Here is a 25,825-nt window from a genome sequence, read left to right on the forward strand (position 1 = left end):
CGGTTAGGCTAACCGATCGGTTGGGCCACCCGATCGAACAGCTGTTCGATCGGTTAGGCTGTTCGATCGGCTAGGCCAGCCGATCGGCTTACAAAGCAGCACTTTTACAAAACAAACCCTGTATTCTGACGCCTTATACATTAAACTATACAACTTTAACAAAATAAAGACTTTAAGCTGACGGAAGCTACAGACGTTTATGTACTAACAACTGTCCGATCGGATATACCAGCCGAACGAACAGGCTGTCCGATCGAACCTGCCATTCGATCGACCAGCCCATTCGATCCATCCATACTCGTTTACTTTTCCGCGTTACTTATCGTTATGCTATCGAACTATTCAGGCTAATCTTACTCTTAGCGCTCCCTTCAATCCACAATCAATCACTGTGAGTATACTCGATCCCTTTTTGCTTTTAGCACTTTTGGGTGTTACATACGTTACCTATCAATTCACAATCAAACACAAACTATTTGAACGCTAACCAACTAGCATGTGCTATTTGACTAAATGAATGTTGTTTATTATGTTTACACGTGGAGTGCTATCTACCTGCCTTAGCAACATAGTACTATAGTTTGGACTCAGCACCCGTTCACACGGGGGTTGTTAAGGACAAATACTTGCATGGATTACTGTGGTAATCATGTATTGCGAACCGTCTCGGATGGTCAACCCGCAGTCGTTGGTACCGATGGTCCCATGTCGATAATTAACATGCATCGTTTTCCTCTGTGTACGTGCCTGGTTATGCGTAAACTATTCGAACCCTATATGCTACTATCAAACTTGTGTGCTCACCTTTACATTTTATGTATTGACTTTATTTTAACGTATGTGACAGGTAATTAGGATGCTTACTTGCTAGGAAAGCGAGGCAATAATAAAGCTTTAGAGCCCATCTAGCAGTTGTAGGTCGTAGCCTACGTAGGGGTCTCTAGAAGCAAATAAACTATTGCCATGGAGCCGTTGGAGTTGTTCGATCAAGCATCTATGGCATTAGTTGTCTGTAGATCTTTTCCGGACGAGTCTTAATGACTCTGGGCAGTACTTTTGAACATTTGGTTTGTAATAAATTAAATCTGAGTTGTCGAAACAGTACTATTTGTTTAGTTGTATTCTATGATAACTTGTTTATCTATTTGGGATACGGTATGGGACGTATCACTTAACTGAATTTGTAATAATAGTTGTTGTGGAAACTTCTGGACAATCTGTTTCGCTCAGTGACGCGCCCCGATGTTTCCGCCATCGGTTGGGGTGTGACACAGCTGATGACGCCATATTAGGGTCGGCGTCGTGTGAGTGGTGCTGCACTCCCTGTATATGCAAAGATGCGGGCATCAGAAACTCAAATGAGTCTGGGATAGGGGAATGGGCATGAGCTTCCTCTGCAGGAGCGTCCGCAAGCAGTAGGCTATTACCAGCAGCAATAGGGCCTCACCCTCAAGTGGGTCCTCCTCTAATAGTTTGACATCGTCGTTGGAGACAACGTCGGGGGGTATATTAACAATGGGATAAGTGGCAAGGGGCACAGGAGCAGGGATCACCATAAGTGGCAAATTCTCAGCAAGATGGCCATCAGCAGGCTCTGCTACGACATCAGGCATCGCAAAGGGCTGAAAGTCGTCATCGTCTGTGCCGGTAGTATCGGAAATGTACACCTCGTGCTCCGATGAAACTATGTCGTCTGATACTATGGCCATGGTATTTGTAGTGTCCATCTTTTTAGTACATGATGAAGGCATGACGCTTGTAACACAAACACACATACGTATAACAATCAATCATATAATCATATAAATATATTAGTCCAATAATCAATCAAATAGTCCTCCTAGTCCCACTAGCCTCCCAGCCTCTCAGACTGCTCTTCCTAGTCCCACTAGCCAATTCTCCTCTTAGACTGCTCTTCCTAGTCCCACTAGCCAATTCTCCCAACCTCTCAGACTGCTCTTCCTAGTCCCACTAGCCAATTCTCCCAGCCTCTCAGACTGCTCTTCCTAGTCCCACTAGCCAATTACCTCGGTCTCCTAGACTGAGCCTCGGCCTCCAAGACCGAGCCTATAAATAATAAAGAAAATGTGCTCAACATTTGTCTGTAAAAATGTTTTGGATCTGGACTTAGGTGGTATGCAGTAAAAATGTTTTCGTGAGAGCCCTAGTGATCATAGTCTAGACTCGAGAAGGAATCCTAGTTCGCTATGATCAGAGCTCTGATACCAAGCTGTCACACCCTGGCTTTGCGGAAGCGTGGTTATTTTGGTGTGACTTCTTAATACCATAGCTTAACCATAACAAAGCTATATGAAATAAAACCATGCAAGATCATCCATTAAATTGAGTTTGAAAAGTAAAATACCATAACATTGTCTTAACGGAAACACATCCTAACAACATAAACAGTGTTCAACAGACACAACATCAACATGACATAACACAGTTTAAGAACTGTGACTCGTCCAGGAAAAAGTCACATCCCTTAAACTCGGATGACCTCGTAACTAGTGCAGTGGGAAAACGTGCCATACCGTGCCAGATCCTTTTAGTTCCCTGAAATACATGTAAGTTGAAAAATCAACAATAATGTTGAGCGAGTTCATGTGTAGGTGAGTAAATAAACCTTTGTAAGTATGTAAAATCCTGGTATGTAGCAAATAAGGAAAAAGAGATCACCAATGGTTTGCAAGGCCATTGATATGTGTGAAGTGCAAGTAGGGAGACTCAAACCTAGCGGATTTATGCGTTGGGCACAAAGTCACCCCGAGGTCCGTACTGTTGGGCCTGGGGCTGGGCTCGCTACACCCAAGTAGATCTACCGCTCCTGTCCCTCGGTCCTACCCTGAGGATTAATGGCCTCAAGTTTCCGCCTACCCACTCACATGATCTAAGTAGTAAACCTCCTTACGCTAACCATACCATGTATAAAGTATTTGTAAACATTGTAACATGTATTTCACCCCCGCAGTTTAGAAAACTGAAAACAGTTAAGAGAAAAGGGGGACATGAACTCACAGTGGTGCGTCTCTACCAAGTATATATCCTGATCAAGCAGCTGTGCGACGACCTACACGTACTAACTCTGTTAGACGGACGGCCGTGCCTTAGCTTCATGGTTTAAGTATTTGGAGAAATAGTTAGACAACTATTTCGTGTTTACATTTTGTAAATACTTGGTGATTATTTTCCTTCCCAAGGATGGGGGATTTAATACATGTGTGTTCGTATAACTTCGAAATATATTATTAAGTCTCACTTAATATATATTTTATTTCTAACTCCAAAATATAATTATTTTTCTCAAAAATATTATATTTTAACACATATGATTTTCCCAAAATAATACTTTGACAAAAATACGCATTCATAAATATTTTCTTAAAATGCGTAAGTTACGTTTTAAAGATCGGGTGGTATTACTATACCGTTGTAACTTAAATATTTATCGTGAAAGCGTTCGTATTATTTTGGAGCCGTTAATGTTTGGTAATATTATTTTTACCCTAAAAATAATATTAGTATCTTCACAAAATAATCATAAACACATGACAAGTGACGTTATGAAAAATATATTTACTAAATATATATTTATCACGTTTTATTTTGTGAAAATCCCACCTCCGATATTTTGTAAATAAAGTCGTGGCGAAACTTATATGTTAAAACAAGTTAAAAACGTATTTCTAACACTTGTAGTGAAAATATTTCTAAGTGTTAGGTTTTTGGAAAAATTTCGCCAGAGTCTCCCCTGTAACTGGAGGTGGCCACGCTTTCAAGCGTATCATTTTCTTTTATAATTCAAATCAACAATTTTCTCGTTTAACCAAAACAATATCCAAAGCATCAAACTAGTCAATAAATATGTAAATCGCATAAATTACATGAACTTGTGTTTTATCCAAGAATATGAAGTAAATCCCATTACTTTTAGTGGATCTTTATATAAATCAATCCGGTTTCGTAAAAGCCTCGTTTTTAAAGAAATTCCGTCTTTACATCTTCTTGTAACATTTGACAAAACTAGTTCTTTGTCGATACTTAGTGTTACACAAGTGTTTACACACTTGTGTGTTTAAAAATCATTCTTGTTCATGTAAGATCCATTTTTAGAAAATATGGTTTCTTTGACACTCGGTCCTTTGAAAATACCGCTTGTAGATCCGTAGATCTACTAGTTTTAAACACTATTTCGTAAGTAAAATCATTTTTACACAAGTTCAAGTTTCGCGTGTGGTAGAGTTTCATCACTTAACCCTTGTTACACTTAAACAAGCTTTATGTCATGATTCATGATCATGAACAATCCGGGTTAAACGATGATCCGAGCTACCACAACATAGATCGGGCCCAAATAATTACACAAATCAAATCCTACAAAGTTTACACAACATTCAAGCTTTTAACCATCATTACTAGCATTTTTAGTAGACTTTTACACTTCATCTTGTATGTTTACGAGTTTTAACCGTTACATATCATTTTAACCACCTTAAAATAGATCGAGAGGGTGTTTCAAGCAACTTACTACTAGCTCGAGGCTAGGGAAGATTCTAGACGCAAAATGAGTGGATAAAAGCAATGAGATGAGGTCCTTCGAGTTCCGAATGCACCAAGCTTCCTTGTAGGTGATCCTTAACACTTGAATGTCCTTGAACTAGCTTGATGGAAATTGAAAGATGGATGGATGATCATGGGGGTGTTCGGCCGTAGCTTCTTTGAGAGAGAGAGAGAGAGTTATTGTTGAGAGTTTAAGTGTGAGAAAGTTATGAAGGATTAAGTCTACTACTTATAGACATTACATATGATTATTAACCAATGGATCATGTGTAGGCTAGATATTAGACAATTGTGAATATAATAATCAAGAGGAGTACAAATGATGGTCACATTGTGACCGAGTTCGGTTGGGGGGGGTTAATCCGGTTGGTTTTCAACTAAACATTAGGTATTAGTTAGGTTAAGTTAGTTTAGGGATTAACCCGGTTACTAGTGTGTTGTGCAATACAGTGGGTGTTAGGGTATTCAGGGACCCTAACTGGCTCAGAAAAAGATAAATAATGTTAATGGCAATATTTTTGTGTTCCGGGTAAAGTCCGGTTGTTCGGTTGGATAGTAATCCGTTAAAGCGCTTAACAAAGCTTTAAAGTGTCGTTATTATCAATTTTAGTGACACAACTTATTCCCGACACTTTGGAAAGTGTCTAGTAATATTTTTCTCATGTTTTGGCACTTTATTAGTTAGCTAGAAGCTGAATTTTTAGTTAAAGTGCCGAGTTTTGTACTTAGAGTACGTTTTTGGCACATCCTGTCACTATAACTTATTCCTAGAGACGCAGTTCTACAACCCTTGTATCTCCACACTCACTATTAGTGTAGTAAACTATCTCGGGCTCATACAGGCCTTAGAGGCAGTATCTGCCTGGTGCTAGTTATGACAGCACGTTCAATAGATTATCCGTTCATTGTGCTACTGTGCTTTTGTGCATCATGTTTGTCACTATGGTTCAGCATGTAAATAATGTAGTGACAGTAAATAGAGTATGATGCAAGTATGTACATGTATCAACATTCAAGTAGCAGTTTATCCATAAGTTCAAGTAAGCACAGTAATTAAGTAGTAATTAATTATTAATTAAGTCGTACGGATACCTGATTTAGTGAGGGTTGTCACAAAATAATGTGGAAATAAGATGATAGAAATAAACTAGCATGAATTATGCGGAAAAGTGCTTAAATACCCTTAACGGGTCAAAATAAGCATTTAAGTAAAAACGGGTTTAAGAATGTACATAAACTCGTGAATTGAACCTAATATGATAGACAACATTGAAATTATAAGGTTCATGTGAAATTGGGATCAAACAAACTTGTTTGTTTGATAAATGCATGAACGGGTCGAATAATTTGGAAGACCCCTACTGTTCAGTGAACACTCCTACTGTACAGTGAACACTCTTACTGTACAGTGAAAACTCCTACTATTCAGTAAAAACCCCTACTATTCAGTGAACACTACTACTATTTAATGAACATTCCTACTGATGGGTGAACATTCTTTAGAAAGGGGTTAAACTAGAGCCCTTGCGGCCCGCAACCAACCTAAATGACTGCAAAAGTGTGTTGGTTGTTAAAATGCGGTTGCGAACTCGTTTAGACATGTTTTAAGCGCTATATGACTAACTCATTTCATGTTTTATGAAATGTAGGTACCAATTGAGTTACCGGAGGACGATCAAGCTCAACGAAGAACCGAACACATAAAGAACAAAGCTTCCGTGAAATGATTCGTCGTCACGTTTTAAACGGCGAATGTTTTATAAAATGTGGAAATGTTTTATTTCTTAAAATGTTTTGACGAACCTGTATTTTTAGTGTATGGTTAACCGTAAATACACTATTATAGTCGAATCTATATAATAATCGTATAATTGGACTAAGGGTCTTACAACGAATCATCCAAAAGGTCTTCAAACTCTTGATCTCGTGCATCAGATTGGGCTTGGGACGAGGCCCTTGACCTTTTGGAAGACGAGTTAGTTTCGCTACCAATGGGGATATTCGCCCACTTTGGATGAAATTTACAAATCTCCCAACAATGCATGAAACGGAAGTCGGTCTTCATATTTGATTTGAATGCGACCACTGCATTTGTCAAAACGTCGGCTTCGGTTTCACCACTTTTAGGGTTTTTCTTTGCTTTATTTAAAAACTCACTAAATTTTGTATGTTGGGAGCTTATCTCGCTCCACTTTGAGGATAAGCTATTGTTTTCACGATAAGTCTCCTTACCCATTTCTTCATGGAATTTCCTACTAAACGATTCCCACAGGGCGGTTCGATGTTGCGAATTTCCTATTTTAATAAAAAAATATTAATATATTACAAACTCATATAAAAATAACCATTCCATTAATATAAACTAAGGTTAAGAATACCTAAAGTTGAATGTTGAGATTGTTCACACCAAGCCCTCGCCAATGCAACTTCTTCAGCATAGACCCATTTTTGTTGTTTTCGTTTGGCGGTTTCAACTACTTTATCCTCCTCGGTTTTTTTCTTATGACTTCCTTTTTTGATGGGTTTCGATGCGGAAGGACCCTCTTTTGGTGGTTGAGTTTCGGGAACGGATTCGTTTTGTGAAAGGTCGATGGAGGTTGGTGAAACGTTGATGGGCGATTGTGAAAACAGGGTAGGTATTGAATCTTCGGTGTGTGGGAAGTTAGTAAATACACGATTCCCGATATACGATGCATAACCCGCAATGTCGGGCATATGAGAGTGTATGAAAAATGGACGAGCTATTGGACGAGTGGGTGGTGGGCTAGGATTATTTTCTTGGAATCCATACGGGTTGCTCGGGTCAAAAGGACGGTTGTAAGGATGCATTTTTTCGTTTTGTAGTAGGAGAATTGAAGATGTATAGAAGATGTGGTTGAATGTGGTAAAAAATGGAAGTAAAATGTGAGTTTTATAGTGAAAAAATGGAAGAAAAAATTATTATTTTTAAATATAGCCGTTGGCCAACGGCTAGCCCAACGGATCTTTTCTTTTGGCCATTCACAAACCGCCATGTCACCTTGGTCCCCCGCCCCATGCCCGGCTTGAAACCCAAGCCTCAAGGGGCCACGCCCCAACCCAAGCCCACTCGGGGTGGTGCGTTGGGCGTTTTCCCCCAACCCACGCCCCATACCCCATGGCCTTAGATACATGTATATGAAAGTGATTATACCATATTCAGTGGTCTTAATCGGATAATTATTCAAAACTAGACATGATGTAGCGTGTGTCACGATAAGGAAGAGCAAAACACGTTGATTCTGCGAATACCTGTGTTGATCTTCCCCAACCCTCAAATTCAACCCAAAGGGCACATAATTTGAAGTGAAAATTGAGTAATTTCGAAATTCAAGTCTGACCATCCAAATTACAAGAGAAAGACATAAATAGAGACGAAAATTCGAAATAGGCCATAAAAAGACCATGGGCCAAACACAAGCCAAAAAACAAAATGCACAAAACACTTCAAAAAACATAAAAACGTAAATAACTAATAGAAATCAGCGTTTTTTGGCCCGGGCGATGACCCAAACCGTCGTAGCCGTTTGCAGCAAGATGGAGCTCGTTCTCACGATCGTTTCGCCTGGTCGCACGCCCAAAACGGACCCCCGTAGCCCAAGTTAGAGCCAATTTAGTGAAGCCCCATTTGTCACACGATCTTGGGCCTCCAAATAAAAGATGACTCGCTCCTCCACACTTGGACCCACATCAAGACATCTAAACATACCAAACAAATATGAACGGAGCTTGTTCGTATTCATTCATTACAAATTTAAGCAAACAAACATTAAGGCCGGTGGGTATGGCTTAGCGCCACCCCGCCACCTCAGTCTTCATGGCGCCCAGGGCGCCATTGTCCACACCCCGGGGGGGGGGGGGTATTGTCCTTTCACCAGCACGTTAACATCAATTTTATTACTTGGAACGTGCTTCATTAAGGGTAAAAGGGTAAACATCGTTTCTTACATAAAACGTCATTAAATATAAAACGCCAACTAAATACAAAACGTCAAAATACTAAAAAATATTTTTCCTGCGTAGTTTTTTCTGTGTTTTAGTTAGTGTATTTTATCATCTTGGCTTACAAAAACACCATTAAATATAAAACGCCAAACTTGAAAGATTGGACGTGTTACAGACTTAACAGATAAAGCTCAACAAAACAGTAAATACAAACAGTAACTGAAACGACGGATACTTTATTAATTGCATTTATTATAATCATATCCCGCCTAAACTACGCACCAAAAACATCCTCTTAGGCGGGATTTTATTTTAGGCGGGTTTCAGGTAATTTCGATTAAAAGAGAAAGGTATAAGGCGGGAGAGGCTTTGTTTCAACCATCTATATCGGGCTTAGAGGCCCATGGGCTTGTTGAGCAGCTTGTTCGGATTATCAACCGTATCATCCCAGAACCATCATCAGCTGTTGGAGAACACAGTTCTATGCGGTGGAACGGTTTCCATGACAGGTTTTGAAGATAGGTTTCAGAAGGAAGCTAGTCTATGCTCGTCTTCCATACGTCCTTCTTTAGTAAAGGTAATAATAATTCATATATTTTGCCACTAAAATTAGGGAAAACTGCAAATTAGTGAATGAAAAGCATAAATTTACACATAAAACACGATTATAAATTGTGAGATTTTCTGATTGCATACATGCCAGAGAAGTTATCCATGTATTCAGCATGGGTGGCAGGTGCCATACTTGCCAAGGTTGTGTTTCCTCAAAATCATGGTTGACTAAAGTTCAAGCTAAAGTAATTTAACTCTTTGATATTATATGTTATCATATACAAGGGGCAAAATGGGATGTTCACAAATTAAATTTAAAAGAGTTACACTTGAAATATACATAATCAAACAACATAATTCACCTTTCACAACTTTCTACAATACCTCTAATTTGGCTATTTCGTTGGACCTTTTAGACAGTGTTTTAAAACGTTTTTAGAACCACTTGTCTCCAGGACCACCTAAAGATGGTTTGTTGACCTATTTAGTCAACGGCGACCTCCATGGAGCGGAGACCTGTGGGGCGATTGATAACGACCAGCACGGTGTGGGCCTGTTGATTGGGTTGTATGGTCCTTTGGTTTTGTTTTGATATCACTGATCTCTTGTAAACTCACCACAACTTCTTCCATTGAAGGCCGGTTTTTTGGGTCGTGTTCCAGACATCTCAAGATGAGCTCCGCGGCTTTACGTGCACCTTTTGACGGGTAATCGTTTTCTAGCCGTGGGTCCATCATTTTTTGCAGTTTTTTCTTGTCGCCCAATGCTGGTCGAGCCCAGTCCACCAAGTTATGTTGTGAGCCTGGCCGATTAGTGTCGACTACACGTAGACCTGTTATCATTTCCAACAATACCACTCCGAAGCCATACACGTCACTCCTGACATATAAATGACCTGCACTCAAATCACGAAACCTTTTTTTAACTTCTTTGGCACAGGTTTGATTTGGCAAGACAAAAAACCCAAACCCCAAAGATTTAGGAAGGGTAATGGAACAAGTATTTAGGTTTGTGACCGAGTATGTGATTAGTTGTAAAACTTTTCGATCGAATTAAGTCCTGAGATGGGTATGGTACTATGTTATAGGGTCAATTTAGACAAGTTTCAAGAACTAACCGGTGGCTATGTATTCTGGAGCCGCATAACCGTATGTACCTACGACACGCGTCGATACATGGGAAGCGCCATTTGAGGGACCCAATTTCGCCAGTCCAAAATCTGAGAGCTTCGCGTTAAAATCCTGAAATAAAGAAATTAAAAATCAGAAATCGTTCTTAAAAGCAACTTCAAATGTTTTATTGAAATTATTGTAAATAGATACCCCATCTAATAAAATATTTGCAGACTTAAAATCTCTGTAAATAACAGTTTTTTCTGTAGTATGCAAAAAAGCAAGCCCTTGTGCTGCTCCAGTAGCAATTTTAATCCTTGTACTCCATGGAAGTGGTTCAGGACCTATTGCAATATCCAAAACATTTAATTTAGATACATAGCTATAGTATTAGTTTTCATATAAAAAAGGAACTTACTTTTGAAAAGATGATTTTCAAGACTACCCTTTTGCATATATTCATATACCAGAAGAAATTCTCTGTCTTCTGAGCAATATCCCACTAATTTAACAAGATTTGGATGGCTGAATTTTCCCAAAAAATTCACTTCTGCCTGAATACAGAACAATTCATGTTTAACAAAAATATTAATAGCTTTTAAATTTCTTGAACTATTTAATTTATAAAATATAAATAACTGGAAATATATTATTAGGGAACTGTACATGTTTTCCCAAAGGCCAAATACATTGAACAAACTCTTTTGACCCCAAAACATAAATTATTTTTTTTGCAAAGTGGCATTGTACTTGTATTATTTAAGTCTATTCCAGAGTTAAATTTACTAAAGCCACATCTAATATCACTTGTTAATTATGCATCATAAGTTGTACATTTACCTTGATTTAGAAATTCCAGACATAGAAAAGAAGCAGCCAAGCATGCATTATTGGAAGTACAAGTCATAAAGACAAGTAATGATACGTCATGCAACCCATTTGACATGCAATATAATAATAATAATAATAATAATAATAATAATAATAATAATAATAATAATAATAATAATAATAATAATAATAATAATAATAATAATAATAATAATCTAATATATATCTAATTACATCACATATTACAATTGCTTCAAACCTTATTACTTAAATCTGAATTAGTAACTATCTAATAATAATCTAATAATAAATAAAATAATAATAGAAATTAGAAAGCAAAGTTGGAATAAACAAAGTAAGGTACCTGCCACTCTTTGAGACCTTGAGCGCTGTCGGTATTTGATTTCTTGACGGCGACAGCAAGGCCAACACCGGCCTTGGACGGCGCGTATGTTTCACGGTCTACCCATCCTTTGAAAACCCTTCCAAAACCACCTTCTCCGAGCATGGTGTCCGGCCGGAAGTTCTTCGTGGCGCTTCGGAGCTCAGAATACGTGAAACACTTCAACTTTGGTGTCACTATTCTCCCCCTTTCCTCAGCCGTTGACGGGATCATGGCTTCTTTCTTTTTCTCATCACTCAGAATAATTACTGATCAAAACAATTAATTAGCTACCTTTTTCTTATTAGACAGACGATAACAATTATGAAAAATAAATAAATAAATTGAATTTAATAGATAAAATTTCAAGAAAGTAATAAAGGAAATACCTGGGGTGGGAATATGATTAGTGCTTGAGAGATTATTGACAGGTTTTGGAAAGCAGTTTCCCATATTATCTATCTCTACACACACACACAGACTGTTAGTTTTAGAAATATATATGGTTCTTTTTTGGAAAAGAAAAGGTGTTGAATTAGCTAGGGTTTCTGGGAAAGTGGAGAGAAAGGGTAGGGAAAGAGAGGAGATGGTGAATTTTGTATAAGATAATAGTGTATCGTATCTATCTAATATTTTGCAAAAGTTGAAGAAAAGACACTTTGCTCTTTTGACTATTTCTTGTTATTAATTTTTATTACTTGGAAGACTGTTAGCGGATTTGTTGTACGTAGCCAGTAGCCTAACCCTTAATACTATATTCTTTCTTTTTAAGTGGTCCAAAACTGGAATAACAATATAATAAAATTTGTATACAGTGTGTACAAGATAACTTCAAGTGGTAAGAGAGAACACAAGGCAATTACATAACCATGTTATGTTATGTATAACATTCAAACAATAATTACATATGTATTTTATGTAACTCAAACATATTATCGATTTTGAAGAGAGCATCATATATATGTGTGTGGAGTTATGTTCAATTAGATGTGGCAATTTCTGTGTCATGTTGAACCCGTTTAATATACGGGTTGTGTTTTGATCGACTTGTTAAAAATTTAATTAAACATGATGTTCATCTTTGTAAGTTGTTTTTTTACAACATGGATTTCACATTTACAACTTAATTATTACTTACCACTAACGATCAACAAAATTTTGATTGCTAAATACTTAAAATTGATTCAATGGATGCACCATAATCGATTTATTTAGTAGCCCCATATTCGGTTCAAAAGGATTAATTAGATGAATTGATTGATATGCACAATGTGGATCAGGTCGCGTTGGGTCCACATAACCTTCATTTGATGTTACAATTGAGGATTATTTTTTTTTTGAACAGCAGCGACTATATTTATATATAGCAGAAAACCAGCAAGAAGCTGGGAAACAAAAAGGAAATTAAGGATTATTTATACAACTAAAATCAAATTAGACATGAATATTTGTTAAATACAGATATTAATTTGGTTTGACTTAATTTCAATCTAAACTAAGTCATTGCTAAATAAATAAGTAGCACTTACGAACATTTACCGACGAAAAATATCCATTGGTAATTGCCTGAAGAGGTATGGTCCTAATTCCTTGCCTACATGGTAAGGACCACACCACTTTTCCATTTTACATGGCGTATACATCAGCAAGCGAATCCAGAAGCTTCTAGGAGCTTCTGGAATATGGCAAGGTGGCACCCAAGGTGCTCCCTCTGACAAAAAGGACAACAGGTGTCACCATTCATCAAGCGCCAGCATGAACAAATATAGGCGCGCCACGTGTACCACTACCCTGACCACAGCAGAGGAGACCAAGAGAATATTCCCCTTGGTCGGACAGCTGGCGCCCTATAACAGCTGGCAAGGCTGCTCCTCCCTCTTTCACCATCCGGCTATAAATAGGACCATTCATCATTCAGGTTGATTCTATTTTCTACTCCATACCCTCACACTCAACACACACTGTTTTATTCCTCAGAACAGTACTTATTCTCACGCCGGAGCATGGTTAAGAGGGAAACCCCCATATTCCCCTCTTAACGAGCTAATGGTGTTGCTGTTTTGCAGGACTGTAGCCACTTGACGAGTAGAAGAGGAGATTGAACCCACTGAAGAGACAATCCCGCTGATTAACCTTAGTTTTAACCAGTGTTTCATCATTGGCGCCATCCGCACTTTTGCAAACCACCCTCATCTCCTTTTATCTCTAAAAAACTCTTCGAAATGGCTGAACAAAACCCTTCTCCTCAAATGGACGGAGAAGTCTCTTCGTTTGGACTCGTGCAGGACACAGGACACATCCACAGAGTCCAAAGGAACGAGACTATCCAAGAAGGGCGAACAAATGAATTCCCAGACATCTTCGGAAGCGCATCCAGAGTGGTTAGCCAAACCACAAACGGAGCCACTTTCCAACCCGTAACCATAGTCGTTAACCAAACAACAAATGGGGCCGTTTTCCAACACCCAGGTGCAGTCAATCAAACACCTCCGGAAATACCCACACAAGACCGTGGGCCTGGTCCATCAACCCCACCGGTCCAAACACAACTGAACTTTTCCGCACTTTTAGGGCTACCTGAAGGAAAAACTCTGGCTTCCTTGTATGCCAAACAAATGGCATCCCTGAATCTCGTTTACACGCAGCTAAGCGCGCAACAAGCTTTGCTCCAAGCACAAGCCAACCAGTCTATCTTTACTACTCCACAGCAGATGTCTCTGAGCACTCACACGACTCAGCAGGCTAACGCATGGAACTTGCGCCCAGAAAAAGGACCTATGCCAAACATCAGAAAGAAAAGCGCGCACGACACGCGCGACACCTATGGCGAAACAGAAAGCAACTACGTACAACACTCCCATCCACAGAGAAATCCGATACAAAGTCGTTTGGGCGCGCGCAACATGAATGCTGAATGGGACGATGAGGGGGACGATCGACATACAAAGGAGAAAGCACAGTATTCAGCAGATTGCCAAAGGAACATGAGTCATACAAACCCCACAAGCGCGCGGGGTACAACCCAAAAGCAGAATATGACTATTCTCTAAGCTATCGCCCAGACGGCATGGCTGAAAATTCCAAGTTTATCAAAGAGATTGCAACAACCGACATTGACAAGACCAAACTGCCCCACAACGTAGGAAAATACAATGGCTTAACAGATCCAGATGACCATCTCCAAGTTTTCAATGGCGCAGGAGTCACAGGAGGATGGAATTTACCAACCTGGTGTCATCTCTTCGCTCAAACCTTTGTCGGCGCAGCGCGCGTCTGGTTTGACAACCTATCAGCAGGAAGAATCAAGTCATGGATCGATTTTCGAGATAAATTCCTCGCGCACTTCTCCCAACAGCGCATGCACACCAGAGATCCAACTGATTGTTTGAAAATATGGAGGAAGGATCACGAAAGCATAGAAGACTTCATAACCAGATACAACAAAGAATGTCTGGAAATTGGAGACGTGGGCGAAAAGATGATGCGTGCACACTTCATGAGGGCAGTAAAGTGCGACGACCTGATCAAACGATTGAAAGGTAGAGACGGAGGACCCAAAGATTGGGAGACCTTCATTGAAGCAGCAAAAACGATCGCGCACACTGATAAGCGGTTGACCGGTGATGACAACCGTTAATACAATCATAACCACAATGATCGGCGCAACAAGAAAGGCAAAGGCCAATCATGGAAAACATCAAGTTACAGGGAAAGAAGCCCAATAAGGGAAGACGCGCGCAACACGATCAACTAGATCGTTCACCGCAAAGAAGTAAAGAGGGAAAATAGAGAAAAACATTGGACGCCTCTAACAAAGACACCTTCTGAGGTCTTGTCAACAGAGAACCACTAGTTTAAACCACCTCTACAAATGCACAACAAAAAAGGCCAAGACCCAAATCTCTTCTGTGAATTCCACAAAGACACCGATCACCTAACTGACGACTGCTTTAGCCTAAAACAAGAAATAGAAAGAGCCTTAAGGGATGGAAAGCTCACACACCTGGTAAAAGGTGGGAAGCGCGATAACCATCAAATCCACAGAAGAGAGGAAGGGCCGGATAACAAAAAGATTCGAAAGTTGGAAACTCACATGGTTCAAGGGGGACCACGGAAGTCAAGAAAAAACTACAACAAGCGCACACAAGATGACTCATGGCGCGAAAGACAAGTTGTCTTCCCCATAGTAAGAGGAGGCCCAAGGGAGAGAAGACCCATAGTCATATTAGGTGTAATCGGTCATTATCAAACCGACCACATTTTCATCGACCCAGGGAGCACCGCTGACATCATATACGAGCAATATTTCAACCAAGAAGACAAGGCGCGCTTGGAGCCAGTTGACTACCCACTAACTGGTTTCTACAACGAAGCCGTCTTTCCTCTTGGCCAAATATCATTCCCGGTGCTGCTCTAAGATGGAAGAAATTCAAGAACAGAAGAAGTCACGTTCATGGTGTTGCCCGCACATTCAAGACACGATATCCTTCTGGGAAGAGAATCCCAAGGAGATTTTAGCATGATTTGCTCTGGACCACATTCAGCTGTTGGATTCCCAACAGAAACAGGGGTAGCAATAATCTATGCAAGCAAAGAAGTCCTAGAGACCAGCAAAAGCAAGCAAACCAGCACCGCGCGCAGAAGGCAAAAAATGGGTGTTAAACAGCGCGTACCCAGAACAAACAGTCACCTTGGGCCATGCAATGTCTGATCTCACGCGCGCGGCACTAAAGAAGTTGTTATTTGAAAACATGGACGTGTTCGCTTAGACACCAGCTGACATGACGGGTGTTCCACGGCATATAGCAGAACACAGATTAAATGTCTCAGAAAATGCAAAACCTGTGGTACATGCCAAACGCCACTTGGGAGACATAAAGCATGATGCTATGCAAGAGCAAGTCACGGATCTGTTGAATGCTGGTATCATCAGAGAAGTCCGATACCAAACTTGGGTGGCGAGTCCTGTAATGGTACTAAAACCAAATGGCAGCTGGAGAATTTGTGTAGATTACAAGGATCTAAACAAGGCATGCCCGCGCGACTGCTACGCCTTGCCAGATATCGATGAAAAAATTGATTCGCTAGCAACGTTCAGGTGGAAATGTTTCCTCAACTGTTACAAGGGATATCATCAGGTACAGATGGCCATCCAAGATGAGGATAAGACTGCGTTTCGAACACCAACAGGGCTATATTGCTATACAAAAATGTCATTTGGCTTAAAAAACGCAGGCGCAACGTATCAAAGGTTGATGAATGAAACATTCAGCGACGCTATTGGCAAATACATCGAAGTATACATGGATGACTTGGTCATCATGAGCAAGGAAGAAAGCATGATGTTGGTCAACATTCAGAAGACATTCAACACGCTGCGCGGAGTAAGTATCAAATTAAACCCAGCAAAATGCTCTTTCGGCATGGTAAAGTCAATCCTGATAAGGTACAAGCGATCGAACGAATGCCTTCACCATCAACAATCAAGGAAATGCAAAAATTGGCTGGACGGCTAGCAGCACTAAACCGTTTCCTAGCCAATCACGCAACAAAGTCATTCCCGTTTATCAAAACACTCCGCAATTGCATGAAGAAAAGTCAATTTCAGTGGACTCCGGAGGCCGAGAGCGCACTCCGAGAGATGAAAGAGTGTCTCATAAGACTGCCAACATTAACGGCGCCAGTAAAAGGAGAACCCCTAGTGTTATATCTGTCAGCATCTGATAAAGCAGTCGGAGTAGTTCTGCTCGTCGACCGTCAGGGCGTTCAAACACCAGTTTACTATGTGTCTCGCACTTTAACCGACCCAGAAACGCGGTATGCCATAATGGAAAAACTAGTTCTGCACTGATCCATACATCAAGGCGGTTGCGCAGGTATTTTGCCAACCACGTCATCCACGTACTAACAAATTACAATATCGGCAACATCCTCGCAAGGCCCGAGATATCCGGTAGATTAGCAAAATGGGCCATAGAGCTGGGAGGTCACAATGTGGTTTTCAGACCAAGACCAGCAATCAAAGGCCAGGTGTTGGCCGACTTCATGACAGAAGTACCCGACGACAAAGATAGAGAGTGCAAGGCATTGGAGAAAGCTGAAAGGCAATATACAGAAGAGCCATGGCTATTGTACACAGATGGCGCGTCTAATGAAGATGGCGCAGGCGCGGGACTTAGGCTGGTAAGTCCAGACAAACACGAATTCACGTATGCCATCTGGTTAGACTTCAAAAGCACGAATAATGAAGCCGAGTACGAAGCTTTTCTCGCCGGTTTGAGATTGGCAATCAAGATGGGAGTCAAACACATTGAAGCGCATGTGGACTCCATGTTAGTAGTCGGGCAAATCAATGGCCAGTACGACGCCAAAGGAGACGTGATGGCCCTCTATTTGAATCAAGCAAAAACATTGTTGCAAAACTTCTATTCCTACAAGGTACACCACATCAATCGGAGCGAGAATAAACCAGCAGACGCATTAAGCAAACTCGCATCCACAAGTTTCTAGCACCTGGCCAAGGATGTGCGCATCGAAGTTTTGAGCAACCCATCGGTACCACTGAGAGAAGTGAGCGTTATTCAGTTGGGAACAACATCATGGATGACTCCGATAATCATGTATCTTCAATCCGGGATACTACCGGAGAACAAGGCCGAGGCAAGAAAAGTACAATATAAATTCGAACACTACCAAATGGCCGACGGAATATTGTATCGAAAATCCTACTTAGGACCGCTGCTAAGATGCGTCAACCCAGAAGACGCAAACTACCTGATCCGAGAAGTACACGAGGGCATCTGTGGCATCCATGCCGGCCTGAGGATGGTAGTAGCCAAAGTCATGAACGCCGGATACTATTGGCCAGGAATGCATCTAGACGCAGTGAAGATTTTGAGAAAATGCAGCAGCTGCCAGAGGCACGCCCCGAAAACAATGCGCCCCCAAAACGAACTGGTCCCAGTAACAACGGCATGGCCGTTTCAACAGTGGGGGATAGATATGGTAGGCCCTTTTCCAGAAGCCCCGGGCGCAGTGAAATTCATAATAGTCGCAGTTGATTACTTCACAAAATGGGTGGAAGCAAAGGCGCTGTTGGTGCACGGAATGTCTGTTGACTACGTTTGCATTGAGTCTTAGGTCAAGATAGGTTAGATTGAAGCTTGAAAGTCAAAATTAGGGTTAATATTGTAATATCGCTTATATGTACATGTTTAGAGGTGATTTCGCTTATTAGGACATAGGGGTTTCGCTCTTAGGGTCTTTAGGTGATTTAGCTTATTCGTCACATGGGGTTTCGCTTATATGGACAGCCATATGTGCGAAATCAGGCTAACTATATATACCTCCATGTGTGATTTCATTTGCAACTTGGAGCGAAATCATGTCATGCTTGGTGTAACGAAACTCTGTCAAAATCAATTCAGAAAGCATCAATAGAGAAGGAATTAAAGAGGAAAAGCTGTTGTTACTTTGTGTACATTGATTCCGCCTTTATACGCAAAGATGAACTGCCTTAACTGACTTTTCGGGTCATAGAACGGTCCAACAAGTGGTATCAGAGCTCAGGACGAGGAGTTCATACTACTACAGCTTGATTCTACCAGATTCTCTTACTTCTACTCACTTTCTTTCATACTTTTCTGATTTGAACTAGTTCCTACGGTTGAAATGGCCTGAAATTCGAGTATAACGTGTAAAACATAGTAGTAACAAACCCTAGAAAGAATCAGGTTAAAATACGGCTTAAAAATGGTAAAAATCAGCTAAAAACCTAATTTCGCTTTTATGGACATCGAAGGATTTCGCTTATAAGTGCTTAATTTCGCTTTTAAGGACTTAATTGTTTGATTTCGCTCATAAGACACTTCTAATTTCGCTCATACGGACAAGTAATTTTCTGATTTCGCTCATTGATACATTTTGATTTCGCTTTTGTGACAAGTTGCTGATTTCGCTTATCTGTCATAGTGCTATTTAGCTTATCAGTCACAATAACTGATTTAGCTTATCTGTCATAGTGCTATTTCGCTTATCAGTCACAATAACTGATTTAGCTTATCTGTCATAGTGCTATTTCGCTTATCAGTCAGTTGCTGATTTCACTTATTTGTCAAAGTTTGATTTCGCTTATCAGTCACATATACTGATTTTGCTCATCTGTCACATACTCCTGATTTCGCTTATCAGTCATTGACTGATTTCGCTTATTGTTACAAATTGGTGATTTCGCTTTTGTGTCATCAGTTCTGATTTCGCTTTTGTGTCATCATAACTGATTTCGCTTATTACTCACTGTTGTTCAAAATTTCCGAAAATTTTCTAAGTGTTTGTTTGATTGTACAAAACTTGGTTAAAATGTTTGATGAACAAGAAAACAAGAATCTTGAAAATTTAAAAAATTGGTCTAGTGAATCTTGGAATGAGATGAGATATGGTAAGGATGTTTATGTTAAAAGATTCGAAATTTTTTTATGTATGAAGAATGAATCAGTGGAGATGTTGAAAGAAAGGTTTTATGAGCTAATCATCAAGTTAGAAAAACAAAGGATATGGCATTCAAATGATGAAAGAATTTCAAAATTTGTTGATGCTTTACCTTTGGAATGGGATAAATTTGTGAATAAAGAAAAACGGAATTCTAGTTTATCACACTATGATTTAAGAAGTTTCATCAATACAATTACAAATCATAGATGTCATGAAGATTCAAGAAAAAGGAAGTTATTGGATGAAATAAGAGGAGAATTAGTAAAGATAGATTTGGATGTAATCATTGAAATGAGAAAACGAATCACTGTGTGTCTTGCAGCAAAAAATGATATGATATATGATATTAAGAGGGGTTGTTATATTGATGAGTATATGAATCCTCTTGATTTTGTTAAAATTTTCTGTGTAGGAACATACAAGATGGAAACAAAGAAAGAAGCTGATGTTGAAAAGATGAATGAAAAATGCTCGAAATGTGAAAAATCAGAAGCAGACAATGTGAAACTCTTGAAGGAAGTGGAGAGTTTGACATTGGAAAACAAAACTTTGAAGATTGAGAAGAAAGCTGATAATGAACAGATTCTGGAGTTGCGCTTGAACTGTGAAAAATTAAAATCTGAAAATGACAAACTTTTGAAAAATATTGAGAGTTTGACATTAGAAAACAAAGATTTTGAAAAATTTAAAAGTGAAAATGAAAATGTTCCTTGGATAAAGCTGGAAAACAAAGTTTTGAAAGAAAAAGAAACCGAATTTCAAAATCAAATAAAAATTTTAGAAAATGATAAATCAATTTTTAAGAAAAACAAAATTGTGAATGAAAAGGCAATCAATTCTCATCTTGAGAGAATCTCTCAGCTTGAAAAAGAAGCTGAGAATTCAAGAAACAAGATTGATGAACTTGAAAAGAAATTGAAAGGTTTTGTGACTTCATCAGACAGTTTGAATTTTCCTTGTCCAAAACCAATCAATTCTGTTCCAATAAGTGACAATGTCAAAAATTTTGACAAAGTCAAAATTGAAGATTGTGATGACAAATCTGATGATGAAAAAGAAAAAGAAAAAAAAAAGAAAAACATTTTTGAAATTAAATGAAATGTTTAAAAATACTGTTTTACATTCTACTGAGAAAGGTGAATGCTCAACGCAAAAACCTGTAAAGAAGAATGTGGAACAGAAACAAAAAGATAATAAATCGAAAAATTTTCAAAAAGAAAATAAAAGCCCATCAGATCAATCATCCAATCACAATAAAAAATCACAAAAATTTAAAAATCAAAACTCAAAAATAGTTGGTAACCAGTGGTGCAGGTCTGACCACAGTACTCAAATGCCAAATCAAGGGTACAAGAAGAGAAATGACTACCACAAGGCAACTCAACGTTATGATCTAAGTGTGTGGTATGAAAATGGTGTACGATATGAAAGAGAGAAGATGTATGATAACAGAGTGTGTTACTCTTGTGGCTATCAAGGACACATTGCTGTTAACTGCCAAAGCCAGAGATTTGAAACGAGAAGGTGTTATGAATGTCAAATCAGAGGCCATATTACAAGAGATTGCCCAATGAGATTAAAGGAAAGATCGAGGGTTAGATCTCAGAAAATGGAAAAGAAATCAGTTAATGTCAAGCCCAAAGAACAGAAAGTGGAAGAAAAGAAAGTAAAGCTTTCACACGGGCAGAAAGACAAACTGAGGAAGAAAAGAAAGAAGGCGAGAGAGTATCTCGAAAGGATTTTGTCCTCGGGTTCACCAGTTAGTCAAAATAAAAGTTCTGATAAATCGTCTTGCTCTCCAAAGAATGACAAATCAAGCAAAACGAATTCATCAGATACAAATTTGAGGACAGAATGGAGTGTTAAGAAAGAAAAAGTTTTTGGTGATGAATTTGTTTCTTCGGAAGCAAAGGAGCCACGTGTTGGCAATGATCTTGACTCATCAAAGTCAAAGGAGCCACATTCAGGCAATGATTCTGGTTCATTAAAGCCAGAAGAGCCGGTAGTTGAGGTAAAATATGAGAATTCAGGTTTAACAATGGATAATGCAAATTTTCCACCACTGTTGAACAAGAATTCAAAATCATCCAAGGACAGTCAGGCTTGGGTGAAACTATTCAAATAGAAAAACCTGACTTGCCGGAGTTCCCAGGTTGGTAAGCGTGGAACATGAATCGGCACATTTCTTGAGAAATTTCACTCTGGTGATTTTTCGTCTTACATGTGGTAAATCAGGGACATTAAGTTGTACTTGATTTTCTACAAGTGATGTTTGAGATTTAAAACTGAAACTGTAAAATCTGTCAAGTGATTAAAGGAAAACAATGTGGTGAAAAAAAAACCCCCCGAATTTGTGAAATGACACACAAAACTAATTTTTCGGAAAAACCATTTTGATTAAAACAAACTTAAGTGTTTTGAAATCTAAATGGGAAAATAGTTTGTTGTCAGGGGGAGTTCTGATTGTTTATGCCAAGTGAATGGCGAATTGAAGCGATTTGATATCAGTTTGTCACTTTATTTGTACAGTTTGTTTTCAAATTTTCCTTATAAATCAAAATTGAAACATATTTTGATTTTAGGGGGATAAAAATTTAAAAAAAATTAGAAAATTAGAAAATACAAAAACATGATAAAATTCAAAAATTGAGGTTTGCATAAAAAGAGGAAATGGTAGTATATCAGTAGACAGTTATAGTATGCTAAAGAATTGTAATGATTATATAGCGTTAAACAGTCTCACTGATGATATGCCGATAGGTTTTTATACATTTAGTAAACTTTTTCGGGATATAAACCTAAATTTCAAACTTGCGTAATTCGTGGGGAACACTACTTGGATATATATGTAACCCCTGAAATCTCGTTTGAAAGGTCCCATATTCTGAGATACTAGGTCTTTATACTCAGTGATATCTGGGGTATTATTCCGGGACTTCTGCTGAATGGAAGTTCTGACCTAGTCCCCGAATAATACTTTCTCGCATTGCTTGAAATATAGCAACCACCCTCAGCATAAAAAACGATGAAACATTGCAAAATGCTAATCGTGTGCTGTTGTAACTAAAAGATCCTCTAAAGGGGACACACCAAAAAGTCGAAGCCATCATCTCTCTGCGTATACGGAAGTATCGACCTGAGCTCTCACGGCCCTCGCATTTAACCCCTTACAGATATCATTTGTGGTATACTCACCTGTAAGACTGAATAATTGGGATTCTGGATACGGGAGTATATTCAAGAGGTGGGACACATGAATGAGTTTAAGTTCCTAAAACATCTAATTCGTATCCTGAATCAGTTGAAATTTGTATGAAAATTTAAGTGGATCAGTATATCGACAATCTAAGTGAATTGTTTAATTCTTAACGTGAAATTAAGCTCAGCGGTACTTGTAACTTGTTAAAAACTGATATTATCCTCTGATGCATACTCAAGCAAAAATATTGTTTGTATATATTTCTTTAATGTATTTCATTCTAAACAAAAATCCAAAAAGATTTTCGGAGTGTTTTAGAATAAAATTTTGAAAATTCAAAAAGATTTTCGACAACTGATGTTGAAGAGCTGATATTCAAAATTCGAGTGCTAAACATGATGAACAGGTTTGGGAGAATATGTTGAAAACTTTGAATGTTATATATAAATGTTTTTTGAAAAATTATGTGCTTAGTTAATCAAGGTCATTCATTTGAACTTGATGTAACTAGTATGTTTGTTGAATATAATGTTTGATGTTTGAGACACAGGTTTTGGACTTCATCATTCCTACGGGAGCTAATTATCAAAGCTTGAACCAGATCAAGATCTCAGATTCTAGCATATTGAGAGGGGGAGTTTGTGAAAGGGGGAGTCTGGATCAACAAGTCAAAGGGGAGTCTGAAGATGGAGCCAGGAAATGATTCTGAACCTGTGAAGATAGAGTTGATGTGATGAAAAGACAGAGTTGGAGAAAAAGACCAAGACTGAAGACTCGGAGCCGAAGACTTCGTCAACATCCAAGGGGGAGTCTGTTGGTGCACGGAATGTCTGTTGACTACGTTTGCATTGAGTCTTAGGTCAAGATAGGTTAGATTGGAGCTTGAAAGTTAAAATTAGGGTTAATATTGTAATTTCGCTTATATGTACATGTTTAGAGGTGATTTCGCTTATTAGGACATAGGGGTTTCGCTCTTAGGGTCTTTAGGTGATTTAGCTTATTCGTCACATGGGGTTTCACTTATATGGACAGCCATATGAGCGAAATCACGCTAACTATATATACCTCCATGTGTGATTTCATTTGCAACTTGGAGCGAAATCATGTCATGCTTGGTGTAACGAAACTCTATCAAAATCAATTCAGAAAGCATCAATAGAGAAGGAATTAAAGAGGAAAAGCTGTTGTTACTTTGTGTACATTGATTCCGCCTTTATATGCAAAAATGAACTGCCTTAACTGACTTTTCGGGTCATAGAACGGTCCAACAGGCGCTCGCGTCAACCACATCTACCGTGGTTAGAAGGTTCATCTGGGAGCAGATCATATGCCGTTTTGGGCTGCCACTAAGAATTGTCACCGATAATGGGACAAATTTCGCTGCCGACAATCTCCAACGATGGTTCAAAGAGCTACACATCGAGCACACCTTTTCCTCGGTTGCGCACCCACAAGGAAATGGTCAAGTAGAAGCCGTCAACAAGAGCATAGTGGATGGTATCAAAGCACGGCTAGGAACACAACGAAGAGGTTGGGTTGACGAACTGCTAAGCATACTGTGGGCACATAGAACAATGCCAAAGATAAGCAATGGGGAGACACCGTTCAGCCTTGTCTATGGGTCTGAAGTTATGATACCAGTAGAAATCGGCCTCCCATCCCCAAGAATGCTCTCCATGAATATGATTAACAATGAAGAAGAAAGAAGGCTAGATCTAGACCTTCTATAGGAAAGAAGGGAGATGGCAGCAATCAACGAAGTGAAGTACAAGACAAAGTTGGAAAAATATTACAACAGTAAGGTCCGCATCTGCACGTTTAACCCCGGTGATTACGTCCTAAGGGACAACGAAGCATCTAACGCCGAAAAACCGGGCAAATTAGCCCCCAAGTGGGAGGGACCTTATGTTGTAGATGAAGTTCTGGGAAAATGAGCGTATAAGCTACGCACGTTGAAAAACAAGGAGGTTCCATGAACCTGGAACGCCCAACAATTAAGTAAGTGCTATATGTAGATGATCGAAGTTCTTTATGTACCTGTAATGGCCGTTTGCCAACACATTTAATAGTAATACAAGAAGTGTTTGGCTACTCTATCTCAGGTGAATTTTTGTCACAACTGCATTTATTACTTTGGGCATACACGAAAACATCAATGGCTCGACCGTAGGAAACGTTGTAGACCTCCAAGGCTCGTCACAACCTAGTGCACAGCCGGGTCAAAAACACAACCAAAGCCTGCAAAACGCCAAATAAAAACTTCATGCCCACATAAACACGAAAGCATCGATAACACAGTATGTGACAACTCGAGTTTCCAAGATTCCAATTTCACATTTATTGCACATTCATTGTTTGTTTAATCGTTTACTTGCACAATTAGTTTGCTGTGAAACTGTAACGTTGTGATTTAATAAAGTATATTGTGATTGTGCATGGTTATATGTTACTTGTGATAGATTTGACAAATAATGGAATGTGGTGATGAAACTGTAATAGATAATATCTAAGGGTATTTAGTGCTAATAGTGAAACTATAATCATTCTTAACCCTAATTCCCTTCACTAATCATCACCAAAGAAACAAAACACGTACTTTCACTTTCTCTGAGTTTCTCTGGCAATCAATCATCATCATCATTGGCACAAGTCCTTCATCTCTCTTGATTCCACACTCTCTTTAGAATAAATTTAAGGTAATTGTTAATGATTGTTTATTGTTCTTAATTCTTGATT

The 25,825-nt window shown here is 39.0% G+C and overlaps 2 protein-coding genes across 2 annotated transcripts; one reads left to right on the plus strand and one right to left on the minus strand.

Moving 5' to 3' along the window:
• Window positions 1-9,321: 9,321 nt before the first annotated feature.
• On the minus strand, window positions 9,322-12,043 carry LOC110865928 (probable serine/threonine-protein kinase PIX13). The gene is made up of 6 exons (XM_022115270.2): window positions 11,790-12,043; window positions 11,383-11,669; window positions 10,606-10,741; window positions 10,398-10,531; window positions 10,193-10,316; window positions 9,322-9,970 (listed from the first exon to the last, which is right to left on the minus strand). Exons 1-6 carry the CDS (start codon window positions 11,851-11,853, stop codon window positions 9,564-9,566), a joined length of 1,152 nt encoding a protein of 383 aa, XP_021970962.1. The 5' UTR covers window positions 11,854-12,043; the 3' UTR covers window positions 9,322-9,563.
• A 4,138-nt stretch (window positions 12,044-16,181) lies between these two features.
• Window positions 16,182-24,819, plus strand: LOC110945054. Its single transcript, XM_035974272.1, has 6 exons — window positions 16,182-16,784; window positions 16,847-17,217; window positions 17,277-17,838; window positions 19,885-20,245; window positions 20,303-20,391; window positions 24,361-24,819. The coding sequence occupies exons 1-6, from the start codon at window positions 16,182-16,184 to the stop codon at window positions 24,817-24,819; spliced, it is 2,445 nt and encodes an 814-aa protein (XP_035830165.1).
• Window positions 24,820-25,825: the final 1,006 nt, after the last annotated feature.

Source organism: Helianthus annuus, chromosome 6 (assembly GCF_002127325.2).
Source record: "Helianthus annuus cultivar XRQ/B chromosome 6, HanXRQr2.0-SUNRISE, whole genome shotgun sequence".
In the NCBI taxonomy this organism is placed as follows: domain Eukaryota; kingdom Viridiplantae; phylum Streptophyta; class Magnoliopsida; order Asterales; family Asteraceae; genus Helianthus; species Helianthus annuus.